Raw genomic sequence first — 23,998 nt, forward strand, 5'->3', positions numbered from 1 at the left:
TACTTAAGGGATAGACGATTTGAACCCAGGCCTTGCAGGTCATACCCAAGGATCCCTCCAGGCTTGTGTATACTGTGGGGCAGGGACTCTGGCCAAACTTTGGATACATGTTCTTTGCAAGGCTTCCCCTCTGCCTCTATGCAGCAGTACCTGGGGCACTGGCCAGCTGCTCAGTTTCCTCTCTGAATGTCTCTCTGCAGGCCAGTGATCGATGGACCAGACTGACCCAACAAGGAACACAGCTGATTCAAACCCACTGGGCTGATGGCTGTTGAAAATAGAAGCTGAGACTTAGCTGCAGTGTTTGTTCCTGCTGTAATAACAAGGATGGTCCCCAAGTGGGCTCCTGGGATGTGCCAGTGAGACCCCGTCATCATCCTGTCCCCTTGCACACAGCTTCCGTCACTCCATCTATTTGGAGAACATTCTCACCGAGACAGGGTCTTTTACTAAAGATCTCCACATTCCGGTGGAGGCCGGCCGCTTGCTTTGTTTTACAGCCATGTTAGCACCATTCAGAGATTTCACAGTGTGTCTGCATATTTGCTGTTAAATGTCTAGGAGAGTATAAAACCAGTTTTCTTTAGTAACAATGCAAGACTAAGAAGGAAGCACAACAGACGCTATGTTTAGGATGATTCATGCCTCCGGGTTCACAGCCTGATGTGATGAAAGTTTGAGAATTCAAAGAAATGCCTGCAGGTAAACCATCCCCTGAGTGTCAGGGAGCCCAAGAGCCAGAAGTGGCAGATGCAGAGATCTGATAGGCACAGCCCCGCCCTTCCTGGGAAAGAGGAACTATGGATATAAGGGGCAGCTAGCAAGGCTTCAGTAGCTAACATTCCTGGCCTCAAGATGTCGAAGGATCTCAGCAAAACCCCTGCTTGGGAGCTGGACAAGTTCATAAAGGATCACATTCTTGTTGACACCAGGTTCCTTAATAAGGTCAGAGCAGACATCGACTGTGTATGTGCTTTCCTGAAGGACAAGCGAGTAGACAAGCACGAAGACAATGAACGTGATTCCCCGAAGGACAGAAGCGAAGAAGGTCACAAACCCAAACCCCCTGTGTGGGTCTCCAGGGTAATGATGGTGAGTCCCATTAGCCTGAGCTGACCAGAATGGGGTGGGAGAGGACTCTCAGAAGCCAGACTGCAGCCCTTAGAGGAAAGTGAGTTACCTACCTGCTCTATGCCCAGTGTCCTCATGTGCACCCCAGCTATGGCACAGGGCAGAGAACAAAACAGAGACCCCACCTGCTGGATGACTGGACTGATGGAACCTCATTGCCTGTGTTTCCATCTGTCAAACGGGACTTTATGACGACAGTCCCTACCTCAGTCACTGTGAAGGCTGCAGAAATGTCATTTTATAATGTCCACCCATCTATGTCAGGGGTGCAAGTGTGTTATTGATTGTGCTCAGCATTTTATTTAGGGAGGTTCTCTGCACATTATCATTTGTTATTGTCTCCAAAAATTTCCCTTTATGAATTCAGTTCTCTTAGTTTAAATTTTGTTCTGTTGACTTTTTACAATTGTTATGGAGCATCTTCATACAAGCCTGGTGTACTTTTTAGCATATTATCCTCAATATTCTGCTAAGGAGAGGGACCATGACAGAAGTCTCACTTGCTTGTATTCAGGTGCTACCATCCTTGATCCTCCACTGTGACCTCCTCCAGAGAGTGTGTGCAGCTAGAACTAGATTCCACATGAGAGAAAATGTGCTACATTCTCTCTCCTCACTACTCTCTCTAGGTCCTCACTTCATTTAGAACACCTCCCACACACATGGTTACCTTCAATCACATGGACATGCACAGGAACATTTAAATCTAGCTCCATGGACAAAACACAGATGTTTGACATTCTGAATCTGACTTATTCCCAGAAGAAGAGGTAATCTAGAACCTTGTTGTTTTTTTGTTTTTTTAACATTGATTCCCTTTTCACTCTTCAGGGCTGAGTAATATTCCCCTGCACATATGCCAGCTTTCTCTACGTCCTCCATCCTGGTTGTTGGGCTCCTAGGCTTTTCAACTTCTGGACTGCTAGGGTGTGTCCCACACTCCCCTACCATTCTGCCTCATCATTGTCTTTCAGAACGGCTCTTTTGACAGTGACTCAGACCTGAAGGACACACCAGAAGTCAACATCACTGTATTTTTAACAAATCTCAATAGTTTTAATGAGGTGCATGAACGTTCGGAAGAGTTCAAGGAGGAGATTAAGAAACAGCTGTGCAAACTACCAGAAAAGGAAGACTTTCAATTGTGCTATGAAGTTCAGAACCCAAAGAAGCCCAGCCCCTCGTTTGTGAGCTTCAAGCTGACCTCCCCTGAGCTGCAGCAGGAGGTGGAATGTAGTGTGTGGCTAGCCCGTGAGGTCCTGGGTAAGTCAGACTGCCTCAGGGCCTCAGCCTGGCCTTTTCACCCAACTTTATCCTTCCTTCCGTCTATCTGTCTGTCTGTCTGCCTGCCTATCTCTCTCTGTCTCTCCCTGTCTCTTTCTCTCTCCCTCTCCCCCTCCCCTCCTCTCTCTGTCTCTCTCTCCCTCTTCCCCTCTACCTCTCCTTCTCCCCCTACCCTCTCTCTGTCTCTCTCTGTCTCTCCCTCCCTCTCCCCTGTCCCTCCCCCTCTTCTTTCCCCCTCCCCTCCTCTATCTCTGTCTCGCTTTGTCTCTGTCTCTCTCCCTGTCTCTCTCTGTTTCTCCCTCCCTCTCCTCTCCCGCTACCCCTCTCCTTCTCTCCCTCCTCTTCTTCTCTGTCTCTCTCTGTATGTCTCTGTCTCTCTCTCACTCCCTCTTTCTGTTGTGCATGGGATTCCCTCCAGCATGGGGGTGTCCCATATTGATACATTGTGTCTGAGTATCATGTGAATAGAGGTTAGATATATTGTGTCTGAGTATATGTGAATGGAGGTTATACACCTCAGGAGCCACCCATCTTTCTAAGATCTAATCTCTCCCTGGTTCAGAATTCACCAATTAAGCTTGACTGTGTGGGCAAAAAGGGAGTCTCCACCCCTACAGCCCTGTGGTTACAATCCTATCCCCACCACTCCCTGGTTTTTCCCTGAGTCCTGTGGTCCAACATGTGCTCTCTTGCTTGTGAAACAAGCATATTACTGAGTCATCTGTCCAGTCCACACCTTCTATTCCTGAACTGAAAACCCTTATCATTTGAGAAATTCACCCAGAGAATCTCCTTAAAGGTAAGCTGGGGAGAAAGGGTATTAGAATTTTGGGGGTGAGAATCCATCACAGAAGGACATTAAGTGGGAAGCTGGCTGAGTTATGGGATGGGGGCATCTTAGACACCCTCCCCCCTTGGCATATCAAGTGCTATTCCTGACTAACTGTGGCTTTGATCTAAGCATGAAGCAGCATAGAACTCCCTGAAAATTAATAACCCATGAATCTTCTCCCAAAGAGTGGGAACCCTCAAACCTGTGCAGATAGAGGCCCATTTGTGCAGGATGGAGAAATTCTCAGAAAAACTCTGTCATGTTTAAGAAAACCACAAACCCAGCCAGTGCCACCCAACCTCCTACACGCACACACGTTATACCATTACACCTTAAAGGTTCCTCTACATGAAGCTATCACACAGTGTGTCTTCAAAATTACAAATTGCCCAACTCTACCCAAAGACAACCAGGAACACCCCCTGAAAGCTGGGGGTTTGGGGGAGCCTAGAGAATAAGCAAGGCTTTACATTTGGGGAAAGCACAGCGCACCCCTGCTGGCCACTGTGTGAACTGCTGCTGTTTAAACTTAGAGACAAACCCTTGGCTTAGGAGAGCCATGGAAACAGTCCAGAGTCTCAGGCAGCAGGGACTGAGAGGGCCAGCCTAGGAGTAGGAACAGAATAGTATGCTGTGGAAACCTGCAAGAGGCTTAGAACCCTGCTCAGTGGATGAAGACTGGAGGGATGAACCAGAAATGAAATGGGCGGGCTGCTCCCCCAAAAGCCTGTCTTGCTCGTGGACTTCCAGCTTTCCAGTGAGGAAAGGTCCACTTAAAAAAGGACCGGCCTGGGAATGCTTCTGTTGGCAACAGTACAACAGAGGACCCCAGCCACAAACCTACCCAATGTCACTTAGCAGATAAGCCCTATTCTGTGCCGAGCTTTGTAATTGAAATTAAGCACATAAGTGAGAAGCCTCCCTCACTCACTGAGTGACTGGGCTGTCTCAAGCTCCATCAGTGAGTGATTTTGCCCTGTGCCAGCATCAAAACCTGATGGTGTGGCCTGCTGCAACCATGGCCACACACCTGCACACACGTAAGGCACAGCCTGCTGCCTGCCTAGTCTACACAAAAATGCACACACACCCACACTGGCATCTATTCCATAGTCTGCACTCATCCATTCTACAAGTGCACAGGACACATAGACACACCATACACAAAATAGAGCAGAGACTGTAAGCATGAGATACAACATACAAACACAGTAACCTGCTCTAGAGGAAACTTTGATGCAAGCAAGAGTGTATACAGAAGACAACCGACAAGCAGAAGATAATGCACACTCAGACCACGGGTGGGCGTTATCAGATGATCCTGTGAGAAGGGCACTTCACTGGGACCAGTTTGTGGCACCAACTTTCCAGAACCAATTCATGTACCCAGTCCTGAGGTTTGGTGAGGTCACGGCTATATGGGGAATGGTGTTTGCTGTGGACAGTCTCTGCTCTGTTCACTGAACTCCATAGACAGTGATTTTCACTTTAGAGAGAAGGAAGATCCTCAGGGCAAGGTTGAGTCTAAACATGAACGAAACATTTTTTTAATAGGTGGACTGAGCAACAACCAGCAGCTTGACACTGGAACCTATAACAAAATCTATGCCGAACTCATTGATGAGTGCCTCAGCTTCGATGCAGAAGAGTACCTCCTCTTCTTAGAAGACATCGATAAGCGCATGACCTTCGATACTGACATCATCGATGAGTGCATCAGCTCCGATAATGACATCGATGAGTGCACCAGCTCCGATAAGGGCTTCAGCATCAATAAGTCCATCAGCAGTGAGGATAAGAAAGGTCAATTCCACCTTTCCTTCACGGAGCTCCAGCAAAACTTCCTGAAGAATTATCCACCCAAGTTGAGGAATCTCATTTGTCTGGTCAAGTACTGGCATCAACTGGTAAGGCGTCTGACCCAGTCCCTGTGGGCCCTGTGTATACAGAGTGTGGATACCAGCCAGAGATAAGAAGGTCTATTTCCAGTTTTGGATCTATTGTCATGATAGCATTATCACATGACCCAGAGTGCCTTGGAAAGGAAAGGTCTTACTTGGCTACACATCCCAGTCACAGGGCATCACTGAGAGAAGTCAGCACAATGACTGAAGCAGAAAACAATGAAGAATTCTGTTCACTGCCTTGATCTCCATGACTCACTCAGATTGCTTTATTATACAGCACACATGCTCAGGCATGGCACCAACCACATCCATCAGGATCATATTCACACAGACTACCGTAAACAAGACTGGATAAGGCATTGTCTTAAGGCTGCCTCCTACTCAATGAGCTTATGTCTAGTTGACAAAAACTCACCTTCACAAATAACCCACTTTCAAATTGATGCTCACACACACACACACACATAATTCAATTGAACCATAACCTTTCCTTTCTTGATTTCCCCTAAGATCTCATGTCAATATCACATTGCAAAACACAATATAGAGTTCTTTTAAAATCTCGAACTTATTTAAAATTTCAAGACTTGAGATTAGTCTCTCAACTGTGGGCCCATAAAATTAAAAGCACACATTGAATACATTCTTATTCCAAAAGGGAAGAATCAGGTCACTGTCACAATCTGATTAAAACACAACCAAAGGCCAGCAGAGCAAAAGGCTCAGTATCTGATATCTGAGACTCACATGCTTTGAGCTTCTCGGGCTCTGCCATCCATAGCACACACAGCTGGTCTCAGGCTCAGGTTAGCTCTGTTCTCAAATTGCTCTGCTCCTGGCAGTCATCTCTACCTCAGGGTAAGTCCAGTGTCTGGGGGTCACCACTGCCATTGAGGCTGCATTTTCACCAATGGCTTCTCCTGGCCTCTCCCAGTGCCAGGCTTCAGCTGCTCCCCATGACACCTCCAAATGTGTAGTTTCATGTGACCAAAGCCTTACCACCTGGGAGACCTCTCTGTAGTTCCAGGTGTGATCTACAAGCTGGAGATGCAGCTTTGGGACCCCTGGACCACAGCTACTATTTGCTGACCACAAGGAAACGCTTTTCAGATGGCTTTGTCCCCAATGTGCATGTCTCTTCTTCATCAGAGATAATCTCAGCCCCAGCTGATGAGAAACCCCTGATTCCTCATGCAAACATAGCACACAAGCAGCCCAGATGGGGTCCTTGCTTTCCTCTGAAACTTCACTCCAGCCTCTGTCACCTGCCTGCCTCTCAGCCCTCCTGTCTTCCAGGTTCCCACAAACAGCCTGTCAGGCTCTTAGCTCTCAACAGCTTTCCAACCCAAAGTTCCATCATCCTTCCTCAGTCCTCCCCAGGAGCAACATGGTGGGTCAGTCACAGCAGGGCCCCCTCCCTAGGACCAGTGTCTGTCCTAGTTTGCATAATGGGTGAGAAAGAATATGGGGGAGGAAAACTGAGTGGATGGAAGGCAGAGGGGAGGGGCAAGAAAGACATTGGGTGGGGCAGCAAAGAAGAATGATGCTCTTTGAGGGAAAAGGAAGGAGAAAGGGGTGACCTGGGAAGATGGGGGCCTTCCCATGCTTGTTCTGACTTCTTCTAGTATGATTTCAATCATCTAACTCTCCCTTCAGCCACATCTATTTTGTCGTTTTCTGGTTGCTGCTTCAACTATGTCTTTGGATTTCTGTGTCTTTGTTGAGCGATGTTTCCTGTCCTCTCTGGTATCTACAACTTGCAATTTCCTGCTACTATGTCTTCAAACTTGCGATCTCTCATTATTATCTGGGCTTCTCTAATGTGTTTGTGGCGTTTGTATATGTGAACCTGTTCGTGGGCGCACATGTCTCTGTGTGTGCATAAGGATGTGGAGGTCAGAGTGTGAGGGCAGGTCCTCAGTCACACCCCACCTTGTGTAATCAGCCAGGGTCTCACACATGACACTCAGTGTGCTGGGTCAGCAGGTCTGGACAGTTCTGCAGCCCCTAGAAGCCCCAATCTCAACCTGACTCTGAGATTATGAGTTGGTTTCCTCACTAGCCTGACCCATGTTTAGGACCTTACCTAGACTTGACAAGCTTGTACCGGGTTGAGGCACCTTATCCATGGAGCCATCTCCCTAGCCTCTTCCCAGTTACTTCAGAGACCATGAGAAAACTTCCATAGTGAGCACTCCTTATGTCCTGCCTCCAACCTCACTCCTAGGTGTCACTCATGGGGTCTTGATTCCTCCTGTGCCTGCTGGTGAGTGCTCAGTCTGTGTGGAGCACAAGGTGTCCATCCCAACCACTCATGACATCATCAGGTGGCAGCTGAATTGAGCCTGTGAGAAGTGGCCCCACACAACAGCTGAGAGCCCCATTTTTCTCCTTGCCTTTCTCTTCTCAGTGTATGAAGAAGCTGAAGAAACCAGTGCCCCCAAGGTATGCCCTGGAGCTGCTCACAATCTATGCCTGGGAAAGTGGGAGTGGAGTTGATGATTTCAACACAGCAGAGGGCTTCCGGACCGTCTTGGAACTGATCACCAAGCACGAAAGTCTTTGTATGTACTGGACAGTGTATTATGACTTTCAACACCCAAAGGTCTCTGACTACCTGCACAGACAGCTCCAAAACTACAGGTAGCTTGTCCCCATATGGCTCTGCTCCCCGTGGGTGTCAGGCTGCAATACTGTGAAAAGGGGGAGGTGGGTCCTCTGTGTCAATGCAGCATCACCTGTATTAGGGACTGTCCTGATGTCACCTGACTGAGATGAAGCCCTACAGCCCTGGGAGACAGGGGTGGCCTCTCCTGTTTACAGTTCAGGAGACCAAGGATCTGACATTATTCAGACCCAAACAGCAAAGGAAGGGGAGGACATGCAGTGGGAACTGAGATCTTCTAACAGTAACAGTGTCATAAGTGCTGTGAGGCACCAAAGACCAGAGATGGGGTCCCAGGACACAAGGCTAATAAAGGGTAGAGGATTCAAGCCCAGTCCATCTAGGTTATGTCCAAGGATCCCTCTAGGAGTGCTGTATGCTGTGGGGCAGGGACTCTGGCCAAACTTTGGTACGGGTTCTCTTCTGGGCTCCTCCCGTACCCCTGTGCAGTAGAACTTGGAGCTCAATTCATCTCTGAATGTTGTTCTGCAGGCCCATCATCCTGGACCCGGCTGACCCTACAAGGAATATTGCTGATTGTACGTATGTGAACTGGTATTTCCTGGCATGTTTGGCAAAGGAGTGGCTGGATTACCCATGCTGTAAGGACAGGGATGATTCCCCCGTGCAGTCCTGGAAAGTGCTGGTGAGACCCTGTCATCATCCTGTCCCCTTGCACACAGCTTCGGTCACTCCATCTACTTGGAGAATATTCTCATGGGGACGTGGTCTTTTGCTAAAGGTCTTCACACTCCTGTGGAGGCCAACTGCTTGCCTTGTTCTACAGCCATACAGAGATGTCATGGGCTGGGAGGATGGCTCAGTGGGTAAAGGCCCTGCCAACACAGTGGACCTGGGTTTGATCCCTAGAATTCATAGGGTAGAAGGGGGAGAACAACGGCCCCAAGATTTCCTCTGACTTTCTTCTACATAGAAAGTTCTGCTACATAGGTAGACACATGTGTGCACATAGATACATTCACACACACACACACACACACTCTTGCAAGCTCATAGCTACACACACAAAACACTAGCACACATTCTCACACTCACATGGTTTCACACACACACACTCACACCCACCAACTCTAACACACTCATACATACAAAGTCCCACAGGCACAAGCATATGCACACATGCAAGTACACACATGTATGCAGAAACACACACATACACACCTACACAGAGACCAGAAGGGACAGCCTGTAGGATAAGAGAGCTGAAGCCACTGGCTCAGGGACACCCATCTTGTAATTGGTAGGGCTGAGATCTTGTCTTAGTGCTGGGATGACTGCAGTGTAGGGTAGAGGTTCGAACCATGCCCTGTCTTCCCTCCCTCCTCAGGAGGACAAGCACTGTCGTTCCACATTTCTTGCAAGCCCTTGACCCAGAGAAGACAGGAAGCTTCCCAAGGCCCACCCGAGGGTCTAACCTGTGACCAGACTCCAGGCTTCTGACCACTGCCCAAAGACCCCTGCATCCTATCCCATCACAGACAGCCTTCTTCACAGCCTGCTTCATCTGCCTTATCTACCAACGGTGTTCTCTAGGAGACAAGCGATTCAGGAGAAGAGAACCCAAGCTTGATTTGCAGCTGTCTCCCTGGCCGGTTCTGTCCAATGTCTGATCAACAATAAACCACAGGAAGCCATGAGTGTGTGTGAACTCTGAGGGATGGAACCATAGAAGTGTGTGTGTGTGTGTGTGTGTGTGTGTGTGTGTGTGTGTGTGTGTGTGTGTGTGTGTGTGTGTGTGTGTGTGTTTGTGTGTGCACATAGTTCAACTAGATGCATGAATGAGCGTGTACACTCCACCTGGGACCAGACAACAGACACTCAGCAGTGAAGAGAGCAGAAGGAAAAACTTCAGCTTTTGAGGCCGGATGCCATGGGATCCTTCCAGGTCTCCTCCAAGAGAGGAACCCTTGGTTTCTTCTGTCCATGGAGGAATTCTGCTCACTGATTGCTCTCCACTGCTAAAATCAACTTGCTTTATTATATAACCCACCTTCCCAGGCATGGCACCAGCCACATCCATCAGGATCACGTCCCCACAGACTGCCCTAAGCCAGACTTATTGAGGGACTGTCTTGATTAAATCTGCCTCCTGCTCAGTGACCCTAGCTTATGCTTAGTTGACAAAAACTCACTTTCACAAATGACCCACGTTCAAGCTGGTACTCACACATGAGAGGCATGTGTGAGTACCATAACCATAACCATAACCTGCCCTTTCTTGATTTTCCCTAAGATCTCGATATCACATCAGAAAACACAATACAGCTTTAAAAGTGTCGAGAGTTTTTTCTTAAATTCTAACACTTCAGCATATTAGTCTCTTAACTGTTGGGTCATATAAAATTAAAAACACAACTTAAATGTTTTCTTACTGTGAGAGGGAAGAACCGGGTCACCGTCACAATCAGATCAAAACACAACCAAAGCAAAAAGCTCAGTATCTGATATCTGGGACTCCCAGTTCTCTGAGCTTCTCAGGCTCTGCCATCCACAGCTCACACAGCTGGTCTCAGGCTCAGGTCAGCTCTGTTCTCACATTGCTCTGTTCCTGGCAGTACATCCCCTGTAGATGTAAGCACCTGCCCTTACAAGTTTAAAAACCACTTTATGCCTGTGCAAGTTTTTCCTGATCCCATGTCTGCACCACTTGCATGCAGTACACATAGCGACCAGAAGAGGGCACAATATCCTCTGGAACTGCAATGGCAGCTGTGAACCACACCATGTAGGTGTGTGTGTGTGTGTGTGTGTGTGTGTGTGTGTGTGGTGTCTGTGAGGAGTTCTACATCTATGTTTGGAGACAGAAGAAGACGTAGGGTGTCTTCCTTTGTAGTTTGTCACCTCCCCCCTTTACGACAGCGTCTGTCTATGAACCTGAAGCTTGGTGGGCATCCAGCAGCTACAGAGATTCTTCTGTCTCTGTCCACCCATAGAACTAGCAGTATAGGTCAACATGTGGTACTTCCTAAGCTTAGGTGGGCGTTGGAGATTTGAACTCAGGTCCTCATGCGTGAGCAGCAATCTCCCTTATACACTGTCTCCCCAGACACTGTGCTTTCAGTGGATGATTTTCTACAGTGTCTAACTTAATGGCATGTGGGTTTTTTCTTTTGCAGGGGTTGTGGAGGAGATTGTCTAGGTCCTGAGAGCATTAAGATATGTCAGTGGTGTGTGTGTGCGCGCGCGCACGTGAGCACGCGCATGTGCACACACAGAGACATTTGAATAGGCTAGGCAGGTGGTAAGCTGTGCCTTAGGTGTGTGTCCGTGGTTGCAGCAGGCCACACCATCAGGCTATGATGCTGGCCCAGGGCAAAATCACTCATTGATGGAGTTTAGGATATGCTAAGTCACACAGTGGCCCAGGACCCTCATGTGCTTATTTTGAATTTCAGGGCCCAGCACACATTCAGGATCATCTGCTACGTCACCTGAGGTAGGATTGTGGCTAGGGTCCTCTTTTGGGCTGTCTCACACACCTCCAGTCCCAAAGGCACTCTTTCTGTGGTGGAACCCCTCCCAGCTGGAAAGCTGCCTCAGGCTGAGGAAGTCCATGAGCAAGACAGGCTTCCGAAGGAACAGCCTGTCATTTCCAACGCATCCCTCCAGTCTTCCTCCACTGAGCAGGGTTCTAAGCCTCTTGCAGCTTCCCATATCGTGCTGCTCTGGTCCCACTTCCAGGCTGGGCCCTCTCAGTCCCTGCTGTCTGAGACTCTGGACTGTTTCCATGGCTCTCCTAAGCCAAGGGTTTGTCTCTAAGTTAACAGCACCAGTTCACACAGTAGCCACCAGGGGGGCACTGAGCTTTCCCCAATTGTAAAGCCTTGAGTAGTCTCTAGGCTCCCCCAAACCCGCCAGCTTTCAGGGGGGTGTTCCTGATTGTCTTTGGGTAGAGTTGGGCAATTTGTAATTTTGGAGACACACTATATGTCAGGCCTAGTGTAAGATATTTTACTGTGAGGTGATGTAATGAAAGAGTTAAAATTTTTTAAACCTTCCACAGATGGAGTCAAGAGTGCAGATCAGCTTGTTCTGCACTCTGGGTCCTAGGAAACTAGCTATCTACAAGACAAGATAGATTGAATAGGGTTTGAGCTGGGAGTTCAGGTCAGCGTGCCCGTGCACCCTGGATTCCAGAAACAGAACTGACTGCTTCTTGAACCTGTCACAGAAGCTGAACACTGGACAGGTGCTTCCTATAGATACTTAATCATGATTTGCCCCCTCGTCCCCCTGGGTTGCGGTTTTTCCCTTTAAAAAGCTCTTTTTCCTCTCGAAGGGGGTCGTACTTCATTGCTTGCCTCTGCATAGGACAGGCTGGAAATATGGCCTCAACGCGTTGAAATCAAATATATACCTCTTGTTTATTACATCAAGTTTGGTGTCTTGCAGTTATTGGGTGGCTGTGAATTCCTGAGAGCAGGGAGGGAGTTCCTCCCTTCCTGGTGGGCCTTACAGTAACATGTTTGCCCGAAGTTGGGGGTGGTGGTGGGGGCTGGGATGGTGATAGCTGGAATTCCAGTTTTTCTGAGGGGGACAGAGCTCTTCTGAGAAGATCTACATCTTGTACAAACCCTCCCGCTAACATCCAGGTCTCTCTGCAGGTCTGAGGGTCCCATTTTGGGGGGAGGAGACTCATCAGATATTAATTTTTAGTTAAGTCTACATTGCTTCATGTTTAGAAAGATGAAATCCACTTTAAAACTTAGTTGTTGGGCTGGAGAGATGGCTCAGTGGTTAAGAGCACTCTCTGCTGTTCCAGAGGTCCTGGGTTCAATTCCCAGCAACCACATGGTGGCTCACAACCCTTCTGGTATGTCTGAAGACGGCTACAGTGTACTCACATATATAAAACAGATAAATCTTTTAAAAAATAAACTTAGTTGTCTGTGTGAGGAAGAGATTTTAAGGACTGAATTAAATCACAATGCACTGACTTAAACTAAAACAAATTAAGTTATTCTCCCTCCCTTTTCTCTCTTTCTGCCTCTCTCCTTCCTTCCTCCATCTCACTTTCCTCCCTTCTTTAATTTCTTTCAACTGGATCTTATTATATGTTCTAATCTAGCTTGGAATTCACAGAATTCCCCCTGCCTCAAGCTTCTAAGTTCTAGAGTTACACTCACACATGTGTACACAAACATATATACACACACTAACACTAACACACACCACACTTCATACAGAGGCTTGATGGCTCCATAATTGTATGTGGTGAACCAACAGTCTTATGAGTGCACAAATATATTATTAACCATAACATACCCACTTATGCTATCTGCACTTGGGCCCCTTCTCACTAAGACTGCTCTAAAATGCTAAGGGGTACTACCATCGCCCAATTCCTGCTCCTGTCCCCAAAGTCCACTTTCAATCTCTGTCAAGGGGGAAGGGTGGATCTCCCTGGCCCCCATCCCTTCAGGTATCACTCTAGCAGCTGTGAGGACCAGGAGCCACAGTGTCCCCATATATGAGAGGATGCATGTCCCCTGGACCATAGGACAAATCACACTCTGCCTTGTACTTTATCTGAGCTGCTGAGGGACCCAGTGATACTGGTCTATGATTCTAGTCTTGCCCTCCTGAAACACCTCCAGTGTCGGGGCCTGCTCTGCCGAGTGTTGGAACTAGCACTTTGGAGTGCTAAATTGTCCTGGGAGCTTTGGGAGCTAAATTGTCCTGGCTTGTACTGATGCTCCAGTCCGAGGGTCAGGGTTCAGCAAGAGAGAGTGAGGACAGACTCGAAGAATGGAGATCAGACAGAATGTGATTCAGTCCCGTTTATTCTCAAGTCTCTCTTTTTCTCTCTTTCCAAGTTTCTTGTTCCTAGTGCAAGTCGCAAGTCTCGAGTTCCTAGTCCCTAGTTCCTCCAAGTTCCAAGTTTCCAGTCCCAAGTTTCCAGTCTCCAAGTTTCCAGTCTCTTCTTCTGTCTGCCTCTCACCTTTTATAAGTCTGACTTCTCAAGACATGCCTTTAAGTCACAGCTCTAAGTCACACCTTTAAATCTCACACATCCAAGGGAAAATCCTGGGTATATAAAACAAGATGTTATTAGAGTGTGCTCAGCTGTTGTAGGCTGTTAAAACAAGTCTCTTGTCAGGGTATGTGGCTCAAGATGGCTGCAAGGATGATAGCCGCCTTCTGTCGGCTCCCCATACCCCAGATCCACAGGGTTTTAATAAACAATGCCCTGTGGTCCCCTGACAAGCTGTGGGTCCATCATGTCTTCCCTCATCTACCCCAATGATCTGTATTGGCTGCATCCCTCTTCTCCATGGTGGAATGGTCTCCTTTGTGTGGACCTTTAAGAGTTAAAATGGCAGCTGTGGGTATGACTTAGCAGGGAAGGACTTGCTTAGTGTCTGACAGAGGGAGAGGGTGTGTGTGTGTGGCTCAGTGGCAGAGTGCTTACCCAGCATGCATGAGGAATGATACAAAAGAATCATCCTGAGTTGCCTGTGGCTTTGATGTCAGAGCCAAGTAAACCACCAACATCACCATGGCTGTACCCATGAGGTGAGAGTACATGGGGATCTTTTGGGCAGGACAAATGATCTGCTAGTTCCCAATATTGAACCGGGGAAACCATAGGTCTCTGTGAGAAGTGTGGTATGTCTGTGTGTGTGTGTGTGTGTGTGTGTGTGTGTGTGAGAGAGAGAGAGAGAGAGAGAGAGAGAGAGAGAGAGAGAGAGAGAGAGAGAGATTCCAGAAATTGGAAGACTGAGGCAGGAGGATTCCTAGAATTCCAGGCCAGTCTATGTCACCTCATGAATCTTGTCTCAGAAAAAAAGAAAGGAAGCCGCAATCACAGTGATTTAACTCAGTGTGGCAAAGATGGTGTTTACTACCAAAGACCATGTTTCAAAGTCACATGTGTCAAAAATTCCAGACACTTTTTATTTCCCCCACACCTGTGGGACCCCAGCCGTACATACTCAAGTGCAACCTGAGTGCACAGGACACAGACTCACTGTTCCATGTCCATGTGTGGCCAGGGAACAGCTTCTGTGTAAGATAGGGCAGGGCTAGAATCTTGTCTTGGGGACATGGACAGAAGAAACCAAGGGTTCGTCTCTTGGGTTTATGTGTAAGAGGAGACCTGGAAGGATCCCATGGCATCCGGCCTCAAAAGCTGAAGTTTTTCCTTCTGCTCTCTTCACTGCTGAGTGTCTGTTGTCTGGTCCCAGGTGGAGTGTACACGCTCATTCATGCATCTAGTTGAACTATGTGCACACACAAACACACACACACACACACACATACATACACACACACACACACACACACACACACACACACACACACACACACACACACACACTTCTATGGTTCCATCCCTCAGAGTTCACACACACTCATGGCTTCCTGTGGTTTATTGTTGATCAGACATTGGACAGAACCGGCCAGGGAGACAGCTGCAAATCAAGCTTGGGTTCTCTTCTCCTGAATCGCTTGTCTCCTAGAGAACACCGTTGGTAGATAAGGCAGATGAAGCAGGCTGTGAAGAAGGCTGTCTGTGATGGGATAGGATGCAGGGGTCTTTGGGCAGTGGTCAGAAGCCTGGAGTCTGGTCACAGGTTAGACCCTCGGGTGGGCCTTGGGAAGCTTCCTGTCTTCTCTGGGTCAAGGGCTTGCAAGAAATGTGGAACGACAGTGCTTGTCCTCCTGAGGAGGGAGGGAAGACAGGGCATGGTTCGAACCTCTACCCTACACTGCAGTCATCCCAGCACTAAGACAAGATCTCAGCCCTACCAATTACAAGATGGGTGTCCCTGAGCCAGTGGCTTCAGCTCTCTTATCCTACAGGCTGTCCCTTCTGGTCTCTGTGTAGGTGTGTATGTGTGTGTTTCTGCATACATGTGTGTACTTGCATGTGTGCATATGCTTGTGCCTGTGGGACTTTGTATGTATGAGTGTGTTAGAGTTGGTGGGTGTGAGTGTGTGTGTGTGAAACCATGTGAGTGTGAGAATGTGTGCTAGTGTTTTGTGTGTGTAGCTATGAGCTTGCAAGAGTGTGTGTGTGTGTGTGTGTGAATGTATCTATGTGCACACATGTGTCTACCTATGTAGCAGAACTTTCTATGTAGAAGAAAGTCAGAGGAAATCTTGGGGCCGTTGTTCTCCCCCTTCTACCCTATGAATTCTAGGGATCAAACCCAGGTCCACTGTGTTGGCAGGGCCTTTACCCACTGAGCCATCCTCCCAGCCCATGACATCTCTGTATGGCTGTAGAACAAGGCAAGCAGTTGGCCTCCACAGGAGTGTGAAGACCTTTAGCAAAAGACCACGTCCCCATGAGAATATTCTCCAAGTAGATGGAGTGACCGAAGCTGTGTGCAAGGGGACAGGATGATGACAGGGTCTCACCAGCACTTTCCAGGACTGCACGGGGGAATCATCCCTGTCCTTACAGCATGGGTAATCCAGCCACTCCTTTGCCAAACATGCCAGGAAATACCAGTTCACATACGTACAATCAGCAATATTCCTTGTAGGGTCAGCCGGGTCCAGGATGATGGGCCTGCAGAACAACATTCAGAGATGAATTGAGCTCCAAGTTCTACTGCACAGGGGTACGGGAGGAGCCCAGAAGAGAACCCGTACCAAAGTTTGGCCAGAGTCCCTGCCCCACAGCATACAGCACTCCTAGAGGGATCCTTGGACATAACCTAGATGGACTGGGCTTGAATCCTCTACCCTTTATTAGCCTTGTGTCCTGGGACCCCATCTCTGGTCTTTGGTGCCTCACAGCACTTATGACACTGTTACTGTTAGAAGATCTCAGTTCCCACTGCATGTCCTCCCCTTCCTTTGCTGTTTGGGTCTGAATAATGTCAGATCCTTGGTCTCCTGAACTGTAAACAGGAGAGGCCACCCCTGTCTCCCAGGGCTGTAGGGCTTCATCTCAGTCAGGTGACATCAGGACAGTCCCTAATACAGGTGATGCTGCATTGACACAGAGGACCCACCTCCCCCTTTTCACAGTATTGCAGCCTGACACCCACGGGGAGCAGAGCCATATGGGGACAAGCTACCTGTAGTTTTGGAGCTGTCTGTGCAGGTAGTCAGAGACCTTTGGGTGTTGAAAGTCATAATACACTGTCCAGTACATACAAAGACTTTCGTGCTTGGTGATCAGTTCCAAGACGGTCCGGAAGCCCTCTGCTGTGTTGAAATCATCAACTCCACTCCCACTTTCCCAGGCATAGATTGTGAGCAGCTCCAGGGCATACCTTGGGGGCACTGGTTTCTTCAGCTTCTTCATACACTGAGAAGAGAAAGGCAAGGAGAAAAATGGGGCTCTCAGCTGTTGTGTGGGGCCACTTCTCACAGGCTCAATTCAGCTGCCACCTGATGATGTCATGAGTGGTTGGGATGGACACCTTGTGCTCCACACAGACTGAGCACTCACCAGCAGGCACAGGAGGAATCAAGACCCCATGAGTGACACCTAGGAGTGAGGTTGGAGGCAGGACATAAGGAGTGCTCACTATGGAAGTTTTCTCATGGTCTCTGAAGTAACTGGGAAGAGGCTAGGGAGATGGCTCCATGGATAAGGTGCCTCAACCCGGTACAAGCTTGTCAAGTCTAGGTAAGGTCCTAAACATGGGTCAGGCTAGTGAGGAAACCAACTCATAATCTCAGAGTCAGGTTGAGATTGGGGCTTCTAGGGGCTGCAGAACTGTCCAGACCTGCTGACCCAGCACACTGAGTGTCATGTGTGAGACCCTGGCTGATTACACAAGGTGGGGTGTGACTGAGGACCTGCCCTCACACTCTGACCTCCACATCCTTATGCACACACAGAGACATGTGCGCCCACGAACAGGTTCACATATACAAACGCCACAAACACATTAGAGAAGCCCAGATAATAATGAGAGATCGCAAGTTTGAAGACATAGTAGCAGGAAATTGCAAGTTGTAGATACCAGAGAGGACAGGAAACATCGCTCAACAAAGACACAGAAATCCAAAGACATAGTTGAAGCAGCAACCAGAAAACGACAAAATAGATGTGGCTGAAGGGAGAGTTAGATGATTGAAATCATACTAGAAGAAGTCAGAACAAGCATGGGAAGGCCCCCATCTTCCCAGGTCACCCCTTTCTCCTTCCTTTTCCCTCAAAGAGCATCATTCTTCTTTGCTGCCCCACCCAATGTCTTTCTTGCCCCTCCCCTCTGCCTTCCATCCACTCAGTTTTCCTCCCCCATATTCTTTCTCACCCATTATGCAAACTAGGACAGACACTGGTCCTAGGGAGGGGGCCCTGCTGTGACTGACCCACCATGTTGCTCCTGGGGAGGACTGAGGAAGGATGATGGAACTTTGGGTTGGAAAGCTGTTGAGAGCTAAGAGCCTGACAGGCTGTTTGTGGGAACCTGGAAGACAGGAGGGCTGAGAGGCAGGCAGGTGACAGAGGCTGGAGTGAAGTTTCAGAGGAAAGCAAGGACCCCATCTGGGCTGCTTGTGTGCTATGTTTGCATGAGGAATCAGGGGTTTCTCATCAGCTGGGGCTGAGATTATCTCTGATGAAGAAGAGACATGCACATTGGGGACAAAGCCATCTGAAAAGCGTTTCCTTGTGGTCAGCAAATAGTAGCTGTGGTCCAGGGGTCCCAAAGCTGCATCTCCAGCTTGTAGATCACACCTGGAACTACAGAGAGGTCTCCCAGGTGGTAAGGCTTTGGTCACATGAAACTACACATTTGGAGGTGTCATGGGGAGCAGCTGAAGCCTGGCACTGGGAGAGGCCAGGAGAAGCCATTGGTGAAAATGCAGCCTCAATGGCAGTGGTGACCCCCAGACACTGGACTTACCCTGAGGTAGAGATGACTGCCAGGAGCAGAGCAATTTGAGAACAGAGCTAACCTGAGCCTGAGACCAGCTGTGTGTGCTATGGATGGCAGAGCCCGAGAAGCTCAAAGCATGTGAGTCTCAGATATCAGATACTGAGCCTTTTGCTCTGCTGGCCTTTGGTTGTGTTTTAATCAGATTGTGACAGTGACCTGATTCTTCCCTTTTGGAATAAGAATGTATTCAATGTGTGCTTTTAATTTTATGGGCCCACAGTTGAGAGACTAATCTCAAGTCTTGAAATTTTAAATAAGTTCGAGATTTTAAAAGAACTCTATATTGTGTTTTGCAATGTGATATTGACATGAGATCTTAGGGGAAATCAAGAAAGGAAAGGTTATGGTTCAATTGAATTATGTGTGTGTGTGTGTGTGAGCATCAATTTGAAAGTGGGTTATTTGTGAAGGTGAGTTTTTGTCAACTAGACATAAGCTCATTGAGTAGGAGGCAGCCTTAAGACAATGCCTTATCCAGTCTTGTTTACGGTAGTCTGTGTGAATATGATCCTGATGGATGTGGTTGGTGCCATGCCTGAGCATGTGTGCTGTATAATAAAGCAATCTGAGTGAGTCATGGAGATCAAGGCAGTGAACAGAATTCTTCATTGTTTTCTGCTTCAGTCATTGTGCTGACTTCTCTCAGTGATGCCCTGTGACTGGGATGTGTAGCCAAGTAAGACCTTTCCTTTCCAAGGCACTCTGGGTCATGTGATAATGCTATCATGACAATAGATCCAAAACTGGAAATAGACCTTCTTATCTCTGGCTGGTATCCACACTCTGTATACACAGGGCCCACAGGGACTGGGTCAGACGCCTTACCAGTTGATGCCAGTACTTGACCAGACAAATGAGATTCCTCAACTTGGGTGGATAATTCTTCAGGAAGTCTTGCTGGAGCTCCGTGAAGGAAAGGTGGAATTGACCTTTCTTATCCTCACTGCTGATGGACTTATTGATGCTGAAGCCCTTATCGGAGCTGATGCACTCATCGATGTCATTATCGGAGCTGATGCACTCATCGATGATGTCAGTATCGAAGGTCATGCGCTTATCGATGTCTTCTAAGAAGAGGAGGTACTCTTCTGCATCGAAGCTGAGGCACTCATCAATGAGTTCGGCATAGATTTTGTTATAGGTTCCAGTGTCAAGCTGCTGGTTGTTGCTCAGTCCACCTATTAAAAAAAAGTTCCGTTCATGTTTAGACTCAACCTTGCCCTGAGGATCTTCCTTCTCTCTAAAGTGAAAATCACTGTCTATGGAGTTCAGTGAACAGAGCAGAGACTGTCCACAGCAAACACCATTCCCCATATAGCCGTGACCTCACCAAACCTCAGGACTGGGTACATGAATTGGTCCTGGAAAGTCGGTGCCACAAACTGGTCCCAGTGAAGTGCCTTTCTCAGAGGATCATCTGATAATGCCCACCTGTGGTCTGAGTGTGCATTATCTTCTGCTTGTCGGTTGTCTTCCGTATACACTCTTGCTTGCATCAAAGTTTCCTCTAGAGCAGGTTACTGTGTTTGTATGTTGTATCTCATGCTTACAGTCTCTGCTCTATTTTGTGTATGGTGTGTCTATGTGTCCTGTGCACTTGTAGAATGGATGAGTGCAGACTATGGAATAGATGCCAGTGTGGGTGTGTGTGCATTTTTGTGTAGACTAGGCAGGCAGCAGGCTGTGCCTTACGTGTGTGCAGGTGTGTGGCCATGGTTGCAGCAGGCCACACCATCAGGTTTTGATGCTGGCACAGGGCAAAATCACTCACTGATGGAGCTTGAGACAGCCCAGTCACTCAGTGAGTGAGGGAGGCTTCTCACTTATGTGCTTAATTTCAATTACAAAGCTCGGCACAGAATAGGGCTTATCTGCTAAGTGACATTGGGTAGGTTTGTGGCTGGGGTCCTCTGTTGTACTGTTGCCAACAGAAGCATTCCCAGGCCGGTCCTTTTTTAAGTGGACCTTTCCTCACTGGAAAGCTGGAAGTCCACGAGCAAGACAGGCTTTTGGGGGAGCAGCCCGCCCATTTCATTTCTGGTTCATCCCTCCAGTCTTCATCCACTGAGCAGGGTTCTAAGCCTCTTGCAGGTTTCCACAGCATACTGTTCTGTTCCTACTCCTAGGCTGGCCCTCTCAGTCCCTGCTGCCTGAGACTCTGGACTGTTTCCATGGCTCTCCTAAGCCAAGGGTTTGTCTCTAAGTTTAAACAGCAGCAGTTCACACAGTGGCCAGCAGGGGTGCGCTGTGCTTTCCCCAAATGTAAAGCCTTGCTTATTCTCTAGGCTCCCCCAAACCCCCAGCTTTCAGGGGGTGTTCCTGGTTGTCTTTGGGTAGAGTTGGGCAATTTGTAATTTTGAAGACACACTGTGTGATAGCTTCATGTAGAGGAACCTTTAAGGTGTAATGGTATAACGTGTGTGCGTGTAGGAGGTTGGGTGGCACTGGCTGGGTTTGTGGTTTTCTTAAACATGACAGAGTTTTTCTGAGAATTTCTCCATCCTGCACAAATGGGCCTCTATCTGCACAGGTTTGAGGGTTCCCACTCTTTGGGAGAAGATTCATGGGTTATTAATTTTCAGGGAGTTCTATGCTGCTTCATGCTTAGATCAAAGCCACAGTTAGTCAGGAATAGCACTTGATATGCCAAGGGGGGAGGGTGTCTAAGATGCCCCCATCCCATAACTCAGCCAGCTTCCCACTTAATGTCCTTCTGTGATGGATTCTCACTCCCAAAATTCTAATACCCTTTCTCCCCAGCTTACCTTTAAGGAGATTCTCTGGGTGAATTTCTCAAATGATAAGGGTTTTCAGTTCAGGAATAGAAGGTGTGGACTGGACAGATGACTCAGTAATATGCTTGTTTCACAAGCAAGAGAGCACATGTTGGACCACAGGACTCAGGGAAAAACCAGGGAGTGGTGGGGATAGGATTGTAACCACAGGGCTGTAGGGGTGGAGACTCCCTTTTTGCCCACACAGTCAAGCTTAATTGGTGAATTCTGAACCAGGGAGAGATTAGATCTTAGAAAGATGGGTGGCTCCTGAGGTGTATAACCTCCATTCACATATACTCAGACACAATATATCTAACCTCTATTCACATGATACTCAGACACAATGTATCAATATGGGACACCCCCATGCTGGAGGGAATCCCATGCACAACAGAAAGAGGGAGTGAGAGAGAGACAGAGACATACAGAGAGAGACAGAGAAGAAGAGGAGGGAGAGAAGGAGAGGGGTAGCGGGAGAGGAGAGGGAGGGAGAAACAGAGAGAGACAGGGAGAGAGACAGAGACAAAGCGAGACAGAGATAGAGGAGGGGAGGGGGAAAGAAGAGGGGGAGGGACAGGGGAGAGGGAGGGAGAGACAGAGAGAGACAGAGAGAGGGTAGGGGGTGAAGGAGAGGTAGAGGGGAAGAGGGAGAGAGAGACAGAGAGAGGAGGGGAGGGGGAGAGGGAGAGAGAAAGAGACAGGGAGAGACAGAGAGAGATAGGCAGGCAGACAGACAGACAGATAGACGGAAGGAAGGATAAAGTTGGGTGAAAAGGCCAGGCTGAGGCCCTGAGGCAGTCTGACTTACCCAGGACCTCACGGGCTAGCCACACACTACATTCCACCTCCTGCTGCAGCTCAGGGGAGGTCAGCTTGAAGCTCACAAACGAGGGGCTGGGCTTCTTTGGGTTCTGAACTTCATAGCACAATTGAAAGTCTTCCTTTTCTGGTAGTTTGCACAGCTGTTTCTTAATCTCCTCCTTGAACTCTTCCGAACGTTCATGCACCTCATTAAAACTATTGAGATTTGTTAAAAATACAGTGATGTTGACTTCTGGTGTGTCCTTCAGGTCTGAGTCACTGTCAAAAGAGCCGTTCTGAAAGACAATGATGAGGCAGAATGGTAGGGGAGTGTGGGACACACCCTAGCAGTCCAGAAGTTGAAAAGCCTAGGAGCCCAACAACCAGGATGGAGGACGTAGAGAAAGCTGGCATATGTGCAGGGGAATATTACTCAGCCCTGAAGAGTGAAAAGGGAATCAATGTTAAAAAAACAAAAAAACAACAAGGTTCTAGATTACCTCTTCTTCTGGGAATAAGTCAGATTCAGAATGTCAAACATCTGTGTTTTGTCCATGGAGCTAGATTTAAATGTTCCTGTGCATGTCCATGTGATTGAAGGTAACCATGTGTGTGGGAGGTGTTCTAAATGAAGTGAGGACCTAGAGAGAGTAGTGAGGAGAGAGAATGTAGCACATTTTCTCTCATGTGGAATCTAGTTCTAGCTGCACACACTCTCTGGAGGAGGTCACAGTGGAGGATCAAGGATGGTAGCACCTGAATACAAGCAAGTGAGACTTCTGTCATGGTCCCTCTCCTTAGCAGAATATTGAGGATAATATGCTAAAAAGTACACCAGGCTTGTATGAAGATGCTCCATAACAATTGTAAAAAGTCAACAGAACAAAATTTAAACTAAGAGAACTGAATTCATAAAGGGAAATTTTTGGAGACAATAACAAATGATAATGTGCAGAGAACCTCCCTAAATAAAATGCTGAGCACAATCAATAACACACTTGCACCCCTGACATAGATGGGTGGACATTATAAAATGACATTTCTGCAGCCTTCACAGTGACTGAGGTAGGGACTGTCGTCATAAAGTCCCGTTTGACAGATGGAAACACAGGCAATGAGGTTCCATCAGTCCAGTCATCCAGCAGGTGGGGTCTCTGTTTTGTTCTCTGCCCTGTGCCATAGCTGGGGTGCACATGAGGACACTGGGCATAGAGCAGGTAGGTAACTCACTTTCCTCTAAGGGCTGCAGTCTGGCTTCTGAGAGTCCTCTCCCACCCCATCCTGGTCAGCTCAGGCTAATGGGACTCACCATCATTACCCTGGAGACCCACACAGGGGGTTTGGGTTTGTGACCTTCTTCGCTTCTGTCCTTCGGGGAATCACGTTCATTGTCTTCGTGCTTGTCTACTCGCTTGTCCTTCAGGAAAGCACATACACAGTCGATGTCTGCTCTGACCTTATTAAGGAACCCGGTGTCAACAAGAATGTGATCCTTTATGAACTTGTCCAGCTCCCAAGCAGGGGTTTTGCTGAGATCCTTCGACATCTTGAGGCCAGGAATGTTAGCTACTGAAGCCTTGCTAGCTGCCCCTTATATCCATAGTTCCTCTTTCCCAGGAAGGGCGGGGCTGTGCCTATCAGATCTCTGCATCTGCCACTTCTGGCTCTTGGGCTCCCTGACACTCAGGGGATGGTTTACCTGCAGGCATTTCTTTGAATTCTCAAAC

The 23,998-nt window shown here is 48.1% G+C and overlaps 2 protein-coding genes across 4 annotated transcripts; one reads left to right on the plus strand and one right to left on the minus strand.

Moving 5' to 3' along the window:
- Positions 1-698: 698 nt before the first annotated feature.
- Positions 699-9,477, plus strand: LOC143437696 (2'-5'-oligoadenylate synthase 1A-like). Of its 2 annotated transcripts, none has more exons than XR_013107038.1 (6): positions 699-1,092; positions 2,106-2,394; positions 4,802-5,154; positions 7,565-7,718; positions 8,312-8,465; positions 9,168-9,477. XR_013107038.1 is itself a non-coding variant. In XM_076922653.1 (6 exons), exons 1-6 carry the CDS (start codon positions 856-858, stop codon positions 9,207-9,209), a joined length of 1,308 nt encoding a protein of 435 aa, XP_076778768.1. In that variant the 5' UTR covers positions 713-855; the 3' UTR covers positions 9,210-9,477. The 2 variants fall into 2 exon arrangements, 1 of the variants encoding a protein (XP_076778768.1); XM_076922653.1 differs by having other exon boundaries at positions 713-1,092; positions 7,565-7,797.
- A 5,718-nt stretch (positions 9,478-15,195) lies between these two features.
- On the minus strand, positions 15,196-23,959 carry LOC143437695 (2'-5'-oligoadenylate synthase 1A-like). Of its 2 annotated transcripts, none has more exons than XR_013107037.1 (6): positions 23,581-23,959; positions 22,279-22,567; positions 19,519-19,871; positions 16,955-17,108; positions 16,208-16,361; positions 15,196-15,505 (listed from the first exon to the last, which is right to left on the minus strand). XR_013107037.1 is itself a non-coding variant. In XM_076922652.1 (6 exons), the coding sequence occupies exons 1-6, from the start codon at positions 23,815-23,817 to the stop codon at positions 15,464-15,466; spliced, it is 1,308 nt and encodes a 435-aa protein (XP_076778767.1). In that variant the 5' UTR covers positions 23,818-23,945; the 3' UTR covers positions 15,196-15,463. The 2 variants fall into 2 exon arrangements, 1 of the variants encoding a protein (XP_076778767.1); XM_076922652.1 differs by having other exon boundaries at positions 16,876-17,108; positions 23,581-23,945.
- Between the last annotated feature and the right edge of the window lie 39 nt (positions 23,960-23,998).

Source organism: Arvicanthis niloticus, chromosome 24, assembly GCF_011762505.2.
Source record: "Arvicanthis niloticus isolate mArvNil1 chromosome 24, mArvNil1.pat.X, whole genome shotgun sequence".
Lineage (NCBI taxonomy): Eukaryota > Metazoa > Chordata > Mammalia > Rodentia > Muridae > Arvicanthis > Arvicanthis niloticus.

Excerpts from the sequence above, each read along its gene's own strand:
- LOC143437696 (XM_076922653.1), top strand. The coding sequence starts at position 856 with ATGTCGAAGGATCTCAGCAAAACCCCTGCTTGGGAGCTGGACAAGTTC. Across the intron at positions 7,798-8,311 it reads AGACAGCTCCAAAACTACAG|GCCCATCATCCTGGACCCGG; the intron begins GTAGCTTGTCCC and ends GTTGTTCTGCAG. Across the intron at positions 8,466-9,167 it reads TGCAGTCCTGGAAAGTGCTG|GAGGACAAGCACTGTCGTTC; the intron begins GTGAGACCCTGT and ends CTCCCTCCTCAG.
- LOC143437695 (XM_076922652.1), bottom strand. The coding sequence starts at position 23,817 with ATGTCGAAGGATCTCAGCAAAACCCCTGCTTGGGAGCTGGACAAGTTC. Across the intron at positions 22,568-23,580 it reads GGGTCTCCAGGGTAATGATG|AACGGCTCTTTTGACAGTGA; the intron begins GTGAGTCCCATT and ends ATTGTCTTTCAG. Across the intron at positions 16,362-16,875 it reads AGACAGCTCCAAAACTACAG|GCCCATCATCCTGGACCCGG; the intron begins GTAGCTTGTCCC and ends GTTGTTCTGCAG.